Source organism: Chiloscyllium plagiosum, chromosome 6 (genome assembly GCF_004010195.1).
Source record: "Chiloscyllium plagiosum isolate BGI_BamShark_2017 chromosome 6, ASM401019v2, whole genome shotgun sequence".
Taxonomy (NCBI): Eukaryota; Metazoa; Chordata; class Chondrichthyes; order Orectolobiformes; family Hemiscylliidae; genus Chiloscyllium; species Chiloscyllium plagiosum.
Window position 1 is genome coordinate 10296266 of NC_057715.1, and position 19289 is coordinate 10315554.

General features: G+C 40.6%; 1 protein-coding gene across 1 annotated transcript in view; it reads left to right on the forward strand.

Annotated features, from left to right (window-relative positions):
* myo16 (myosin XVI) overlaps positions 1-19289 on the forward strand; it is a 375473-nt gene that overhangs the window by 17346 nt on the left and 338838 nt on the right. The window contains exon 2 of the mRNA XM_043691191.1: positions 12120-12383. Within this exon, the coding sequence (XP_043547126.1) occupies positions 12120-12383 (264 nt within the window). The remainder of the gene's footprint in view (positions 1-12119; positions 12384-19289) is intronic.

Below are 19289 nucleotides of genomic sequence, written 5' to 3' on the forward strand. Positions count from 1 at the left end.
TGTAAAATATTCTACAGATGATTCTGATTCTGGAGTTTGGTCACTGTTGTGATGAAAGCAAAAGTGGCAGTTCATTTAGGCAGAGCAAGATCCCACATATAACAACGTGATAAATGTCCAAAGCCTGTTTCAATGATCATTTCAGGATAAGTGTTGGCTACTGTATTGAGAAAACTCTTATTTATTTTTCAAACAGTGAAAATATGGATCAGGGCTTTAGTAAATAACTTGGCTGAAAGATGGAATCTCCACAGCTTCCTCAGGCCATGTGATGTCAACATACATGATGTCCTCAAGCTTTTAGAGTAAGTCTTGAAGCTGCAATCTTTCTGACACATATAGGAGAACTAACACTGAGCCAAAACTGAATGAATATGAACTACTTATCACTAACAGTGACAACATTCTGCAAAATGGAATTCTGGGATGGTAACCAGCAGAATTGCAGCATGTAGTATTTTATGACTGAACTATTTCTTTGGAAGTCCTGGAAAGTTAGTTCTACTCTTTTGCTTCCATGCTGTAGCCTACTAGTGTTTCCCCTTCAAATAATCATTCAACATCATCCAGTCAGTCTTCTCCCACCAGCAATCCAAATAGTGACTTTCAGATCAACAATGAACTGCTGCATTCAAAAAAAATCCCTCATGTTGCCTCTGACTATTTTTGCAATTGTCTAAATTTTCTGTTCTTTGGTTATCAACTCTCCTGGTAATTAATTCATCAAAACTTTATACTGTTTCTGAAGTGCCCCTTGAACAACCCCAATTTCTCGAGTGTCCTCACGCAATTGGAATTTTTAACCCCTGGAAACATTGCAGCAAATCTCCCCTGCACCCTCTGTAAGGCCTTAATGTCCTTCCTAAATTATGATCCCCAGAGATGGAAATGGTATTCCAGCTGAGGCCTAACCATTTCATTCATAAATATTTTGCGTAAGTGTGGTGCCCTGAGGTGGACATGATCCTCTAACAGAAGCTTTGCCTTTTTCTTCATAATTGCTCAAAGTTTCCTTATATTTGTATGCTGTTTCTATATATAAAGTCAATGATTCCATAAGCCTTTCAAGAATCTTCTTAATTTGTTCCACTATCTGCAAAGATTGTTTATACATGGACGTTTGATGAATCTGTTCCTGCACCCCTTTTTTAATATTATACCATGTAGTTTGTGTTGTGTTTCTACATTCTTCCTGCCAAAATAGATCACTTCGCATTTCTCTGGATTAAGTGTCATCTGCCAGAGTTCTGCCCATTTCACTAGTCTGTATCTTTTCTCCTCAGTGTATGGGGCACCATGAAGTGTTTTTTTTTCCCCAAGTGAATTAGTGGAAGGGAGGCACATAACAGAGACATGATTGACTGATTGAATCGCGGTCATAAAGACAGTTGTAAGCTCCTCCCACTCATTGGTGAAGACAGGATTCGAAGATTGCAGCTTCAAGACTCACTCTCAAAGCTTGAGGACATCATGTATGTTGACATCACATGACCGGAGGAGGTTGTGGAGATCTACAGTAGTGAAAAGACGTAAGGGGCTTATCTTTTCATTACATGTGATTCAGGAATGGACTAGTTTTAGTAGATGTGAGTGCAGTAGACAATGAGGTCTGGAATACTCCACCAAATGTGATTGTGATGATGTCATACCAATGGATCAGAAGCCCAAATTACTCAGACATGTCTGAATGTTTGGACACAACTTGTGTTTTTATTTTAACCACTACAAGGCAATGTTGTCTGCTCATGTAACGTCTAAAAATGAAATTCACTGCTGAAAGATTCCCTGTGGGAACCACTGAAATGCTGCACTTTCCAGAATGTTAAGAAAGCTTCAAAGAGAGACTTCAAAAGGCAAAAAGGTGCAAGGCAATCTAATTGCCTTCTCTCAACAGGAAGCCATCTCCTTTGAGTTGTGTATGTGTGTGTCGAAAAGCAGGTTTGTACACTGTCCTTGCAGGAATATACAAGAACCCCTCATCTGTGTGCATCAGCAGGCTATTCAGCTAGGATGGATGAAGGTTGCCATAGCCATACCAGACTACAGGGCTTCTCACTCATGAGAGAGAGAGATATCTGGTGGTGATTTATCCTGAGGGCCACCTCATGGGAGGGCAGAGTTTGAGAATACAGGATTGTCATTGTAACCTCAGCCAGTAGCAGGAATTGAACCTGGGCTGATGGTGTTACACAATATTGTAAATGAGTCATCCAGCCAACTGAGATAGCTGGCCCCCAGAGATAAAGTTGCTATAGTCCTAGAGAACCACAGGGCTGCTCTCTCTTGTTCATAGAGTTATAAAGATGTACAGCATGGAAACAGACCCTTCGGTCCAACCCATCCATGTCGACCAGATATCCCAACCCAATCTAATCCCACCTGCTAGCACCCGGCCCATATCCCTCCAAACCCTTCCTATTCATATACCCATCCAGATGCCTTTTCAAATGTTATAATTATAACAGCCTCCACTACAGCCTCTGAAATGTTATAATTATAACAGCCTCCACTACAGCCTCTGACAGCTCATTCCATACACGCACCAACCTAAGGCCCTCTAGTTCTGAACTCCCCCACCCCAGGGAAAAAAATCTTGTCTATTTTACTCTATCTATGCCCCTCATGATTTTATAAACCTCTATAAGGTCACCACTCATGTCGACCAGATATCCCAACCCAATCTAATCCCACCTGCCAGCACCCGGCCCATATCCCTCCAAACCCTTACTATTCATATACCCATCCAGACGCCTTTTCAAATGTTATAATTATAACAGCCTCCACTACAGCCTCTGACAGCTCATTCCATACACGCACCAACCTCTGCATGAAAATGTTGCCCCTAAGGCCCTCTAGTTCTGAACTCCCCCACCCCAGGGAAAAAAAATCTTGTCTATTTTACTCTATCTATGCCCCTTATGATTTTATAAACCTCTATAAAGTCACCACTCAGCCTCCAACACTCCAGGGAAAACAGCCTCAGCCTATTCAGCCTCTCCCTATAACTCAAATCTTCCAACCCTGGCAATATCCTTGTAAATCTTTTCTGAACCACTTCAAGTTTCACAACATCCTTCCAATAGGATGGAGATCGGAATTCCACACAATATTCCCAAAATAGCCTAACCAATGTCCTGTACAGTCACAAGATGACCTCCCAACTCCCATAGTCAATGCTCTGACTAATAAAGGAACGCATATCAAATGCCTTCTTCACTATCCTATCTACCTGCAACTCTACTTTCAAGGAACTATGAACCTGCACTCCAAGGTCTTTTTGTTCAGCAACACCCCCCATTACCTTCCCATGAAGTGTATAAATCCTGCTCTGATTTGCCTTTCCAAAATGCAGCACCTCCCATTTATCTAAATTAAACTCCATCTGCCACTCCTCAGCCCATTGGCCCATCTGATTAAGATCCTGTTGTAATCTGAGGTAACCTTCTTCATTGTCCACGATACCTCCAATTTTGGTGTCATCTGTAAACTTACTAACTATACTTCCTATGTTCACATCCAAATCATTTATATGAATGATGAAAAGTAGTGGACTCAGCACTGATCCTTGTGGCACTCCACTGGTCACAGGCCTCCAATCTGAAAGACAACCCTCCACTACCACCCTGTTTTCTGCATTCAAGGCAGTTCTATATACAAATGGCTACTTCTCTCTGTACTCCATGAGATCTAACCTTGCTAACCAAACTCCCATGAGGAATCTTGTCAAACATCTTAATGATGTCCATATAGATAATGTCCACCCCTCTGCCCTCATCAATCCCCTGTTACTTCTTCAAAAAACGTCCATCAAGTTTGTAAGACATGATTTCCCATTGAAAGCCCTATTGACTATCCTTAATCAGTCCTTGCCTTTTCAAATACATGGAAGTCTGTCCCTCAGGATTCCCTATAAAAACTGCCCTCCACCAATGTCAGGCTCACCGGGCTATAGTTCCCTGGCTTTTCCTTATCACCTTTCTTAAATAGTGGCACCACATTAGCCAACCTCCAGTCTTCCGGCACCTCACCTGTGACTATCGATGATACAAATATCTCAGCAAGGAGCCCAGCAATCACTTCCCTAGCCTTCCACAGGGTTCTAGGATACACCAGATCAAGTCCTGGGTATTTGTCCACCTTTATGTATTTTAAGACATTCAGCACCGCTTCCTCTGTAATATGCCCATTTTTCACCATCTATTTCCCTACATTCTTTATCTTTCCTGTCCTTCTGCACAGTAAACACTGATGCAAAATACTTGCTTGGTATCTTCCCCATCTCCTGCAGTTTCACACATAGGCTGCCTTGCTAATCTTTGAGGGGCCCTATTCTCTCTTTACCTGCCTTTAAATGTTTTTCAAGAGAGCGGGAAATTGAAAGGAAGCATGAAATAGAAGACAGCCTGAAAAGATTAAAATTAAAAGCTATTACAAAAAGCAGAGTGTAAATAGGGTGATAGTCTCTGGAATGGAGAAGCAACCAAAACTTTACAGCTATCGATTGGCTTTCATGAATTCTACAGTGTTTAGAGGGCTTCATAGTTATCTGCACAAAAATTGCATCTTGCCATCTCCAAAAAAAAAACTTTCTGCATCGGTCATAAAAATCTTAGAGTAAACTCCATGTCTGCATTGTTTCCCAGGATACGAAGACGCGCATTACCAGTTCCAGCAACAATGCCCCTCCTTATTCAGTGATGTAAGACAGTGTCAAATTGAGCAATCTAACTTTAAATGGTGCTTGAACGTTTGGGTTCCTGCTCATATGTGTAACCAGTGAACAGTAGGATGAGTACTGGCTGTGCAAAGATATCATTAAAATATGTAAGCAACATAAATTTGTGGTGCTGCTTGCATTGCAATCAGTTGATGTAAGTTCTAAATGCTAGTGTACAGTTTGTTTAATCACAGTGGGGAGTTGTAAGCTACATATTTTTGTGAGCCCAGATATCCATTCCTGAGATGGCTCTTTCGAACAAGGAAGCCAACTGTGGTCCACTCGCCTTGGGAGGTACTGTCCAAAGAGCTGGATTTTAAAGTCAGGAAGTGATGTGCAGGATGGAGTATGTCTTACTGCCAAGAGAAATAGTAGAGCTAAGGATGCAGGCACAATGTGGGGAGGAGCCTAACAGGAGTGCACGTGTGAGACAGCAAGCAGATGTAAGTGCTCTTTGTTCTGGGAGGCAACACCAAACAAGTCAAGAGCGCCAAGTGCGGTTGTTGCTGAATGTTGAAGAGATGATTCATCATGGACCTTCCATAACTAAGATATGGTACTTACTGCTGCCTATTCCTCTTGTTTTGAAGGAAATGTTTGGCAAAGCTAAGACATGGAAAGCTTCACAAAACACAACCATGGAGTTGGCAGCATCAACTACTCATGGAATTCTGTATTGATGCAGATTAGCAGGCTGTGAAGCAACTCTTGAGGTGTATTATATGGGGTTTCGGGCAAAAGATCTTCATCAGGAATAGAGGCAGAGTGCCTGCAAGGTGGAGAGATAAATGAGAGGAGGGTGGGGTTGGGGAGAAAGTAGCATAGAGTACAATAGGTGAGTTGGGGTGGGGATGAAGGTGATAAGTCAGAGGAGGGTGGAGTGGATAGGTGGAAAGGAAGATAGGCAGGTAGGACAAGTCATGGGGACAGTGTTGAGCTGGAAGTTTGGAACTGGGTGAGATGGGGAAGGGGAAATGAGGAAACTGATGAAATCCACATTGATGCCCTGGAGTTGAAGTATTCCGAGGTGGAAGATGAATTGTTCTTCCTCCAGGCGTCGGGTGGTGAGGGAGTGGTGGTGAAGGAGGCCCAGGACAATGGCCAGCAAGTCATAACCTGTATTTTGTTTTGTTGTTTGACGATCCGATGTACAACAGAGGTGTCAGCAGCAATCTTGTAAATGGAGTTTGGGTGGACTTTGGCCTCATAATGTGAGATGCTGCCTGAACTGCTGTGCTTTTCCAGCACCACTCTAATCTAGAATCTGGTTCCCAGCATCTGCAGTCATTGTTTTTACCTAGTGTATTATATGGAGGTCAAGGATTATAATGGTCAGCATGTAATGTTGTTTCTCTCTCTCTCAATGGAAATGAATATTTTCATAATGAAATGTGCTTTCCCTGTTAAAGGTTTAATAAGTGGAAGCTGCTATAATTGATGACATTTGAAGACCCTGGAAGGATTGAATCTGAATTAAGAGGCAATGATCTGATGTGAAATGAATCTTTATAGCTAAATAGGTGTGGACATTAGGTGATCTTTCTTGCTGTCCTCTTCTGTATCATCTCTCATTACCTTGGACAGGGAGCTCGACCTCTTCATCTGATTTCATAATTGTGTGACTGGCTTTGTCCCACCTTGTTCTTGACTGTTTGGCTGCCCATACTGTGGACCATGAAGCACATGATGAATAATCTGGAATAAAAATAATGTTCGGCAGAAGCTCAGCAGGTCTGGCAGTATCTGTAGAGAGACAAACTGAGTAAATGTTTCAGGTCTGATATAACACTCCTTCAGATTTGCAGCTGGAAAAGCATGTAGACTAAAACTGTTGACATAGGAAGAGAAGCAAGTGGAACAGATGGTAAGGGTAACCAAACCAAAAGACAAAGAGAGTGCTAAATGTAGGAGGGGGAGCATATAAATCAAAACTATGTATTAAAGGTATTAAAATCATTAGAAAATGGGTCAGCTCTGCTAAGTATGAATCAATGAAAACAGTATTGAGGTATTTGGAGTTGAGGAGGAGACAGTATTCAGTAATTGAAGATAGAATTTCTTTCTGAATGGAAAACAAAGCTAATGATATTATATGTTTACTCTGCCTGTCATAAACCCAACAATATAAATATCTTTCCATTCAAGCGAAGGTTTGTAGCTGCCGTGTCTCTGACAAATATCCTGTCATGTCACTGTTTCAGAATGACTCCCTGACCTCGACTTTTTAAATATTATAATATTTTAAAATCTATATACAATTACAGATGTTTCATCACAACAGAGAAGGGTCCGTTTTGCAATGCATTGAAAAGCACATTCATTTTCCTTTCTCTAAGTGCTTCTATTAAGTACATTTTGACTAAATAATGTCATCATTTCCTATGCCATATTATTATAACGTCTGCCAATATTATCTTTGCAACATCCCCTCAAATAGTGATTTCATATATTCCGTCCCACTCCTGGAATGTACAGTCATAAAATAATTATCATCTGATGATCAAACACATTGAAATAGAAAGCATTCAACAGTATAATAGATTAAACAAATCCTTGGTGAAAATACATTTTAGTGGTTGCTAATGAGTTGCTCAGATGGCAAGTTGACTGATAATGGTTGGATTGGGAACCTTCACCATATCTCTGTATCCTCCTTCCTAGTGGCCATTCTTTATATGTGAGCCCTAATAGTAAGCAATTTAATGCAATTACCCAGTCAGTGTCATGTCCTCAAATTTAATGGCCAGATCTAAGTGTTTTCAGGCTGAAAATATTGGATGCTAATCCACAGGAGCTCCAGCTTTTTTTCTTCCTGCATGTGGTCAATGGATGCCAAGGTTCTTTTTAACATCTCAATTGCTATGTCAACTAAAATCAATTAACTTGGAACAACCAAAAAAAAAGTCAACTACTACTATTATGAAAAAGCATTTTTGCACATGGGGAGCATTTTTTTATGTTTGAAAGCAAATCTTTTTTTTTCACAATTAATTTCACAAGAAATGTCCCATATATGTGTAGAGTTTTTTTATAAATCAACAAATTCCATTTAAAATACAATCACAGAATTATTCCAGTACAGAAGGAGGCCATTTGGCCATTGTACACACACAAGTTCTAATACTGCTAATTTCCTGCTGTTTCTCCATATACTTCTATGTCATTTCTATCAAAATAATTATCCAATGCCCTTTTGAATGCTATAATTGAACCTGCCTCCACCTCATTTCCAGGCAGTGCATTCCAGCCTATTCACTTGTTATGTGAATTTTTTTTTCTGCTATTCCTCTTGCTTTGTTTACCCATCACTTTAAATCTATGCTCTTGCTTTCTTTATCTTACTATGAATGGGAACAGCTTCTCTGCAACTACTCTGTCCAGCCCCACTCCTGGTTTTGAAGACCTCGAACAAGTCTCTCCTTGGCCACCTTCTCTAAGGAGAACAGCACCAATTTCTTCAATTTATCCTCACAACGGAACCTTCTCATTTTTGCTTAAACTGTGAAAGCACAGAATGATTTCAGTTTTGCAGCTGACAGATATTCTGCCCACAGTTGGAGATTTGCAGCATCATAAAGGCATCACAAGTCTGTATATTTACTGTGTGGCTTAAAGTCACATTCTGCAATTTCTGAGAGGCATTTACAAGTTTTAAAAAAATAGCTGAGGCTTATCCACATTTTTCTTCATAACATGATGTAGGTGTAAAACTGTCATTTGAATTGACTATTGTTGTATTGAAATATTGGTCACGTTCATAAGGTAACATGTTATTTTAGTTTAATGATAAAATTTATCGCAGATTTTGTAGCATAAAAGAATTCATTCGTGAAAATGATGTTACTGTACTGTTGCAACCTTAATTTAATTCGTAACTGTTATAACTGACATGCTGCTCAGTGATATGAATCAAGGAAGCAGATTAATATTCAGGAAGATTCCCAAAATTGTTTATTTTTAAACAGAAAACCAAAGTTACAATTTGGTAAATAATGATACGGTTATTACCATTTTATATTCAATGTTTTTTTTTCTGATTGGAGTGATATAATTTGTATGGTTTCTCTGGATAACTGGATAAACCAAGTGTCTACTTAACCTGTCAAGCTTAATATCGAACACCACTCCAATGTTCTCGATTTGTGTTCTGCTACGAAGCTGGCGAGTGAAAGAAGATTACTGAGTGATTGATTTCACGAGAGTCACAAGTAAAATGGGAAGTCTGAGACTGTTCTCTGAAGCAGCAGGATATTGCAGATTTTAAAGTATTATAGATTTTCCCTGGTTAGGTCTGTGATCAGCATAGCAGGAAATACACATTTAAGTGCAAGCTAAGTAGATGCACATGATAAATTGCCTGGTCACAAATTGGAAGCAAAATTATGGGCTGCAGGAGCCGTTTTTTATAACGTGTGCTTCTGTGAAAGATAAAACTCAAGGCCAGAGCAAACAAACAAGAAATATTATCCTGTGGTTGTGTGATAACATCATCTGGAGCAGTCTTGAGTTAGACGGGGGACCCACTTTAATTATTAGTTAGGATCTTTGAATAACTTCAGAGAAGCTGGTATCCCTTCACCAAATCACTCATTTTTTCAAACATGCATAGCATTTGATATTTGACACTGGTCCAGTTCCCTCAGAAGGGCCCTGCCTGAAACATCAATTTTCCTGCTCCTCAGATATTGCCTGACCTGCTGTGCTTTTTCCAGCACCACACTCTCTCTATTCTGATTTTCCAGCATCTGCTGTGCCCACTATCCCCTCCGCTTCCTCATAGCCAGCTCTCCAAATGAACAGAAACTCTGACACTGCGGTTCTTACCTGTGAACCAGGGCTCCCTGATTGGACCAGTCTGATTCAGGGATCTTTTTCTATGAGATTCACGCAGCTGACCTTTTTACAATCACTACAGGTGCAGGAGTCTTTCAACCACACTGAGGCTGTGACAGGACCTGCTTCACCATCGGCTTTACCAGCTGTATCCTTTGGGGGAGCCACTTTGTAGGTGGCACGATGAGGATTCCAGGGCTATCCATGATCATATGATGGGTATTGGATTAGATTCCATAAGAGGCTTAATTCAGATCAATTGAAACAGGCTGAGAGAGATTTTGTAGTCGGCATTAGGGCCCTTCACCACTGGAGGCCGGTTTTGATGTTTGGTGGCAAGCATTTGACAGATGGGGTGTGTGTGTGAGAGAGAGATTCAGCATTCCAGAGAATCCTGAAGGCTCTGCATAAATTCCTGGATGCAAAAAGCCTCCGGCCATTCAAACTACTCCCATTCCATAACCTTCACCTTAATAAGAAGCCGTAATGCAATTATGATGGTGATCTGGCTGCTTAATTGGTTGTTTAATTAAAGCTGCAAAAGAAGTTAGAAAGGTGGCCCTTCCATGTCAACGTGCCATGTCTCTTTGTTACCTTCCATTTAACATTACTACTTTTGTTAAGCAGTTCTTGTGACCTCTCAACTTCAAGAACCTGTTCATAATCCTTATTTAGTTGGAGAAGTTGGATGGGGAGTGTGTACACAGATCAATCCATCCCACAAGCCAACCTTCCATCAATTGACTCCATCCATACTTTCTGCTGAATTGGGAAGGCAGCCAACATCATCAAAGACCCCTTCCACCCCAATTATACTCTCCCAACCTCTTCTGTCGGGCAGAAGATACAAAAGCTTAAGCAGAGGAACCAACAGGTTTAAGAACAGCTTCTTCCCTGTTGACATTAGACTTCTGAATGGACCCCTCAAATCTTAAAATTAATGTTAATCTTATTCTTTGCGCACCTTCTCTGCAGCTGTAACTTTGTATTCCTCATTCTGTTCTAGTTCCCTAATGTACTTTATGGTACAATCTTCCTGTACTGCACATCAAACTTTTCACTGTACCGAGGTACATATGACAATAATAAATCAAATCAAAAAACAGCTTTCAAATAAGGAGCGACCACTTTGAACATTCATAGTCATAGTCATTGAGGGTGGCATGGTGGCACAGTGGTTAGCACTGCTGCCTCACAGCGCCAGAGACCCGGGTTCAATTCCCGCCTCAGACGACTCTGTGTGGAGTTTGCATGTCTCCCTGTGTCTGTGTGGGTTTCCTCCGGGTGCTCCGGTTTCTTCCCACAATACAAAAATGTGCAGGTTAGGTGAATTGGCCAAGTTAAATTGCCTGTAGTGTTAGGTGAAGTGGTAAATGTAGGGGAATGGGTCTGGGTGGGTTGCGCTTCGGCGGGTCAGTGTGGACTTGTTGGGCCGAAGGGCCTGTTTCCACACTGTAAGTAATCTAATCTAATCTAATCTTGATGTACAGCACAGATGTAGACCCTTCGGTCCAACTCATCCATGCCAACCAGATATCCTAACCTAATGTAGTCTCATTTTCTAGCATTTGGCCCATATTCCTCTAAATGCTTCCTATTCATATACCCATCCAGATGCCTTTTAAATGTTGTAATTGTAGCAGCCTTCACCACTTCCTCTGGCAGCTCATTCCCTACACACACCACCCTTTGCATGATAGAGTTGCCCCTTAGTTCCCTTCTATATCTTTCCCCTCTCACCCTAAGCCTATGACCTCTAGTTCTGGACTTCCCCCACCCCAGGGAAAAGACCTTGTCTACTTATCCTATCCACGTTTCTATGATTTTATAAACCTCTATAAGGTCACCCCTCAGCCTCCAATGCTCCAGGGAAAACAGCCCCAGCTCAAATCCTCCAATCCTGGCAACATCCTTGTAAATCTTTTCTGAACTCTTTCAAGTTTCACAATTTTTATTTTTCCTGTTGAGATTGGGTTCAAGAAATGGAAATATTCACAACCATTTGTTTTCCATCCCACGGTCTTTGAGCAAGCAGGCAGGTTGGTGGTCTATGCTGCTCAGTCTGCAGACTGTCAATTCAATGTAAAGGAGAGGAGGGCTTCAGTTAAGGCAAGATGCCTACTGCTTATTGTTTGGATTCTGGTCTGGGTGGAAGTCCACTCCATAACTGGCATACTCCAGAAATCAAATGTTATTTCAGACACAAAATAATCTGGAAATGCTGAACATTTCTGAATCGTAGTCTGCAACAAATAAGCTACATTTCAATTTTCAATGATCCCTGACCAAGCAATAATTAAAAATCAACCTTCTCAAACCTGGATCTGCAACAATCAGAAATTGGCAGCATTACAGGAATCAATTTCACTTTAGCAGAGTCGTGCATAGTGTATTTCATAGAATATCACGCTATTTCTGTAAAATGCATCTTACTGTATATATTAGTTGAATTTAATTAAAATATTCACAATTTGCTAGTATTTTAATGTATTTAATCCTTTAATACCAAACTAAGAATACTTTTAGCTGTGGTGATTTTACAATTGTGACAACACTTTGCTTTCTTCAGGTTGCTACCAGCTCTGTAATGTTTTCCGAACACACGACATGGAAATCGACCAGTGCTTACTGGAGTCACTGCCTTTAGGACAGCGACAACGTCTTGTGAAGCGGATGCGTTGTGACCAAATAAAAGCCTACTATGAGCGTGAGAAACTTCTTCAGAAACAGGAGGGATTCAAACACAAACACAAACATGGGAAGAAAAACAAAGTCCACTTCATCACTTCTGACATCATCCAGGAAGCTATTATACGGCATGATGATAAGGAAGGTAAAATAGTGGCAGAAACATTTTAATACAACCCATGCTGTGGTTATATAATTCCACAGAATATAAAATGAACAAGATCCATTCCTGATGTAGCATTTAGGTGTTCATTTAAAGATGAACATGGAAAGAAATATCGATCTTCTCATTTAAAAAGGACATTGATTGTTTTGGACACAATTCCAAAAAAAAAGGTCATTTGACTGATTCCTGGGATGAGTGGGGGATGCGGGGTGATCTGTCTTATGAGGGAAGTTTGGGTTGGTATCCTTCAGAGTTTCTCAAAATGAGAGGTGAACTTACCAATACTGAAGATATTTGATACAATGAATGCTGAAATGGTAAGGTTTCCCCTTCTGGGAGAAAATAGAAGTTAGGACACATTTCAGAAATAGGGAATCTTGCATTTAAGACGGAGGTGAGGAAAGTTTTTTTTTCTCTCTGAGGCTTATGTGGCTGTGTCACACTTCATCACAAACAGTATGGTGGTAGGGTCGTTTGAATATTTTAATGGGAGAGGTGGAAAGATTCTTCCTTTCGGTCAGGAATAAGGGTGTTGGGGTAAGGGGGAAAAGTGGAATTGAGGCCAGAATCAGTCAGCCATGATCTTATCAAATGGCAGAGCAAGCGGAATGACCTACTCCAGCTTCTAATTCCATGTTGATATATAGCTCAGATTTGTCACCTCAAACACTTTGCAGAACATTTTATACAAAATTGCACCACTATGAGTACAGTTGAAGGTAGTCACTGACCATCAAGTATTTCTGTGATTCTTACTAAAATAAGTTGTTTTTTTAAGTTTTGGGGAGGACATGGTAGTGATGATCTTTAATTGCTCTACTCAATTTTCAACTGAAAAATGCGTGATGGGCAGGTGGAGTCAGTTTTGAGTACAGAGGGTGTGCCTTGATCCCACTTTGAATGTGCCATGATCCCACCTTAAATGCACAATGATCCCAGATGTGATTTTCATGTAAGTTGCTGCTTACTAATGAAATTGGGGTCATCCAATATTTGTACAGGTGGTGAGCTGCCAAACCAATCGAATCCCTTCCCCTTGAATGGACCCCTGGAGGCCTCTCCACATTTAATTGGAACATTTCTGACAGGCAGTAGAACAGGCGTGGTCCTCTTACGTCTACAAAACTAATACCATTCACTGTCAGCCATACCTTGTTTATAAACCCGTACTCCTCTCTGAATCAGCTGCAATAGTTTGACTCGAGGGGTCTTTCAAGAATGTAAAGCTCAAACTCCTGAAATTGCAAAGACATTTAAGTGTCAAATTGACAGTTAAAAAGCATTAAAGGCAATTGGCAAAACAAGTATCTTCCAAGGGACTTTGCTGCTTTCTCTCATTCACACTTTTGGTCTGTGTCTCTTTCTTTTTCTCTCAATTTTATTTTTGCCCTTTTATAACTTCAACAGGACTGCTGAAGTACAACTATTCAGACAATATATTCCTTCTAACTTCTTTGAAGTACACAAAAGTTAAATTTATTTCTTTCTTGGTTCCAATGAACTTGTCTCGGATACATTCCTAGCTCCCATGATGCTGTGTCCTTGGTGACACAGTTGCTGAAATGTCTAATAATTATGTTGCCTCCTTTCAACTTGTGCCCTATAAATGCAAGTCTTTCTTTATCTGTAATGTAAGAAATCAGCCTGAACACAGAGAGCCGTCAGGATTACATTATGTATGTTTATGTTGAACTCCATTATGATAAGAAAAAGAAAACTCACCATAACACTGTTTTGAGAATTCACTCACTTTTTCTTGTAAGCGAAAATAAGATGAACTGAATGATATTGATTTAAAGAGGGACCAACTGTATATCATGGAGAAAATTGGAGTGCTTTGATCAAAAAGATTTGTCCATGTCAGACAGCAAGCTAGGGAGGAACAGTGCAGAATGGGAACTGTTTTATTTCATTTGCACATTCTTATTATATCCTTTTAAAATATCCCAAAATATTTACAAAGTTAAAACAAAAGAAGAATTTACATTAATACAGCACATTTTTCTACTTCAGGACAACTCAAAGTAAGTTCAAGCCAGTGAAATACTTTGGAAATGTAATGATTGTAATAATGTTGAAACTCTCTGCACATACATAAGGCAACTGCTCCATTCGGGTGTTATGAGGAAAGGTTAGATAGGCTCGGCATGTACCGTCTGGAATTTAAAGTTGGGAGGTGACTTAATTAAAACATATTTAAACCCCTTCAGGATACTGGATGTTGATGTTGAATTAGACAGTGGATGTTGAAAGGATGTTTCCTCTTGTTAGGGGAAATCTAGAACTGGTATTATTGTTTAAAAATAAGCAGAGTCTTTTAAAACAGCAATAAGGAAACGTTTCCCCGTTGGTTGGGAGTTTTTGGAATTTCCTTCCTGAAAAGGTAGCTTAAAAATGTGTTGCTGGAAAAGTGCAGCAGGTCAGGCAGCATCAAAGGAGCAGGAGAATCTTTTATCCCTTGTGGTTGGAGGGTTTCTAGGTGGAAGATGAGGCGCTCTTCTTCCAGGCGTCGTGTTGCCATGGTCTGGCGATGAGGCTCTGATCTCCAGCATCTGCAGTCCTCACTTTCTCCTTCCTGAAAAGGTAGTCAATGAAGAAACTTTAAATAGATTTACTTAATAAGTTTGCAGATGACACCAAAATTGGATGTGTAGTGGACAGCAAAGAAGGTTACCCCAGAATAAATGGGATCTTGAACAGATGGGCCAATGGGCTGAGGAGTGGCAGATGGAGTTGAATTTAGATATGTAAAGTGCTGCATTTTGAAAAGGCAAATCAGGGCAGGACTTCTACATTGAATGGTAAGGTCCTGGGGAGTGTTGCTGAACAAAGAGACCTTGGAGTGCAAGTTCATAATTCCTTGAAAGTGGAGTCGCAGATAGATAGGATAGTGAAGAAGGCATTTCTTATGCTTTCCTTTATTGGATTGAGCGTTGAGTACAGGAGTTGGGAGGTCATGTTGTGGCTGTACAGGACATTGGTTAGGCCACTTTCTGAATATTATGTGCAATTCTGGTCTCCTTCCTATTGGAAAGATGTTGTGAAACTTGAAAGGGTTCAGAAAAGATTTACAAGGATGTTGGCAGGGTTGGTGGATTTGAGCTATACGGAGAGGCTGAATAGGCTGGGGCTGTATTCCCTGGAGCATCTGAGGCTGAGGGGGTAATGTTATAGAGATCTATCAAATCATGTGGGGCATGGATAGGGTAAATAGACAAGGTTTTTTACCATGGGGTGGGGGAGTGCAGAACTGGAGAGTATAGGTTTACAATGAGAGGGGTAACGTTTTCACCCAGAGGGTGGTGCATGTAGGGAATGAGCTGCCAGAGGAAGTGGTGGAGGCTGGTACAATTACAACATTTAAAAGGCATCTGGATGGTTATTTGAATAGGAAGGGTTTAGAGGGATATGGGCCAAGTGCTGGGAAATGGGACTAGATTAGGTTAGGATAATTGGTCAGCGTGGATGAGTTGGACTGAAGGGTCTGTTTCCGTGCTGCGCATCTATGACTCTATGACTCTGTTCTTAAGAAAGAGATCACTAGATTCTTGATGACCAAGGGAATGAAAGATTATTGAGGATATGCAGGAATTGAGGGTTAAAATCAGATCTTATTGAATGGCAAAGCTGTGTTGGAGGTCTGAGTGGCCTCCTCCTTTTTTTTTAACATATATTTGCATAATTACACACAACTACTGCACACAAACAGGAATAAATAATAAGATGAATTCTTCTGGGGGCATTGGGTCAGGACCAAATGTGGTTCCAATCCACAATCCTGGGCAATGAGACTGGGATGCAGTCTTCCAGAGAATAGCCCTCTAACATGGCTGCCACTGTGCTTGTCATTCTTATAGGCAGATGGTGGTGTAAAGATGCAGCTCCTTTGACAAGCTTAGGTTGTCCTTGTTTTTTTCTCAGGAGTTCGTAAAAACAGACTCTGAAAAGTCTGGGCTTGGATGGGTTTTAGGGCCAATTTGATAGTAGCTAACAGATACTGCCCTTGGCAAAAGACTTTCACTGTTTTAAAAGGAGACACTCTTGGACAACAAGAGGGGAGTGGCCAGTTCTCCCAGCTTAGTTTTTCGCTGGATTGGTTTGGTTTTGATAGTCACTGAAAGCAGTCAGGTAGTGTTTGAGGTTACTAGTCCAAGAATCAGCTGCATGTAAGAGAGTGTTCCATGCTGCCGTCTCTCTGACATCTCTCCTGTAAGACCCTGTGTTTGATTTTACTTTTTTTGTACCAAGGGATGTTTATGGGGATTGTTGCAAGCATTTGGAAAAGCGTCATTAAGTTGGGATAATCTGTTGGATTCTCAGATAGGTCAAGTTATTCAGTGTCCCATTCTCTTTTGTTTGTGGTTCATTCAGTAATCTTGCAAATAAATTCTGTTCTGTTTAAAACTAAGTGATTTGACCAGCTGCATCACTGTTGGAATATCCACCATACACCTGCTTAAAACAACGAGCAAAGGTAGGGTCTGGGCTACTGTTTTGAAATGTTTTGAGGGGGTCTGGCCTGGTCCATAACAATGGGCTTCTGAGGATGTCAGCTCAATCAGAAGGCCAGCAGCTCTGCAGCAATGGCAGCTCCACTAAGGTAGGTGGGAGCTGCTGAGTTGGGTTGGAAATCATGGGACAATTCAATATGGAAGCCCTGTTAGAGATTTGGATTCAAGAGAAATATCATGACGGTCAGTGCTGGTTGCCCCTTTGAAGGGATGGAAAACTCCTCTGAAGGTTTGGATCTCCAACTCTGGTGGCTGTCCAGCCTACTGGAGAGCGGCAGTTGCCATTGATCTAGCGGCCCTCACACAAGACAGTGGGTCGCTCCATGGGTGTTAAAATGTTGGAAAGGCTGCACATTCACATCTGATTCGGATCTGTACAAATACAATTGATTCAAACTGATTCACAGCCCGCCCTGGGAAAGTTTCCCCCTTGTGGAGAACAAATTCAAAAATCACACGACACTGGGTTATAGTCCAACAGGTTTATTTGAAACTGCAAGCTTCGGGGCCCCTACTCCTTCCTCAGGCAGCTTGTGGACAACATGCGGGTCGTTCTGCTATTACGTGCGTTTCGTCAATGCAAACTTGCTGTATTGTGATTGACAAATTGGGGACACTGATTCCATGATCTTTTAAAACCTGTGTTGGCTGTAACACAATTACAGCAGCAACATTTTAAGTGCGGTTTCTAAAGTGCAATTTATTTCTATAATGCAGGGTTACATAAGAACACAACCATCACATTATAGACAAACTGACTGTACTGGGAGTCCTTTCTGATGTGCCTCACTATTTTTATCAAGCCAGTATTGCATGCCAGAATACTTTTATCCAGTGTCTCCAATCATTTTTTTTTTGGGTTTGAGTATTTGACCAGAAGCTATAAAGAACACTATTGCTCTGTTTTGAATTGTGCCATGTTTCCTTTACCTCCTCTAATGCACAGCACTTCCTCAGTACTTTACTGAATTATTGGCCTGGATTATTTGCTCAGCTCCTTTCCGTAGATCTTCATCCTATAAATTCCTGATCTGAATGTGAGTGTGCTAACAAAAACACCAAAGCTGACACTATTACCATCCTTTTCCTGAATTTCTCCTCCGTAAGTAAACAGCCAGGATGGAGTCCAAGTTATGAGGCTTGGATAAAGCTTGAGGAGGAAGTAAATTGGATGCTCTGGTCGGCTGCTTGCCATTCATGTTGAATAAATCAATTTAGAAAAAATAATAGAAAGCTAGAGGTCATGTTGAGGTCTTACAGAACGTTGACGAGGCCACTTCTGGAGTACTGTGTGCAGTTCTGGTCGCCCTGTCACAGTAAGGATTCTATTTAGCTGGAGAGGGTTCAGAATAGATTTACAAGGCTATTGCTAGGACTGGAAGGCTTGAGTTATAAGGAGAGGCTGGATAATCTGGAACTATTTTCATTGGAGCATGGGAAGTTGAGACGTGACCTTATACAGGTTTATAAAATCATGAGGGGTATAGATAAGGCAAATGATAGGTATCTTTTCCCTAGGGTGGCATATTTCAAAACAAGGGGGCATATTTATAATTTGAAAGGAGAAAGATTTTAAAAAATATGAGCAGAAACATTTTTTACGCGGTGGTTCATGTGTGTAATGAACTGCCAGAGGAAGTGGTGGATGCGAGTACAGTTACAACATTTAAATGACATTTGGCTAAGTACATGAATAAGAAATGTTTGGAGGGATATGGATCAAGTGCAGGCAGATGGGACTAATTTACTTTGGGATTATGGTCAGCATGGACTGGTTAGCCTGAAGGGTCAGATTCCACGCTGTATGACTCAATAACTCTGAAAGAGCAAAATGTTAATGACGAGTTAAGGACAGAAAAAGATTTTTTAATTTATTAGTTATGCACATAAGCATGATTAGCAACTTTAATTGCCTTACGCATTTTTACATTAGTCAGGCCATCTTTAAAGTGATGTTAGGTATCCCATTAAAATAATTTTCTGGAACCATTGACAAATCCATTAACAGAATATTAAAATATGCTGTATTTTTATAGTGCCCTTTTATAAATACTTTCTTTTGCACCATTATGACTGTCACACGCTCATGCATTTTAACCCTGTCAACAGTTCTTCACAGGAATTTCTTGTGTTTAAAATAATTTTCTGGAACCATTGACAAATTCATTAACAGAATATTAAAATATGCTGTATTTTTATAGTGCCCTTTATATAAATGCTTTCTTTTGCACCATTATGACTGTCACACGCTCATGAATTTTAACCCTGTCAACAGTTCTTCACAGGAATTTCTTGTGTTAGCTTATGATGTCCTTCAGATATTTAGCACAGCTGATCATTTGACTATATTATTCGGAGGATGTATTTCCAATCA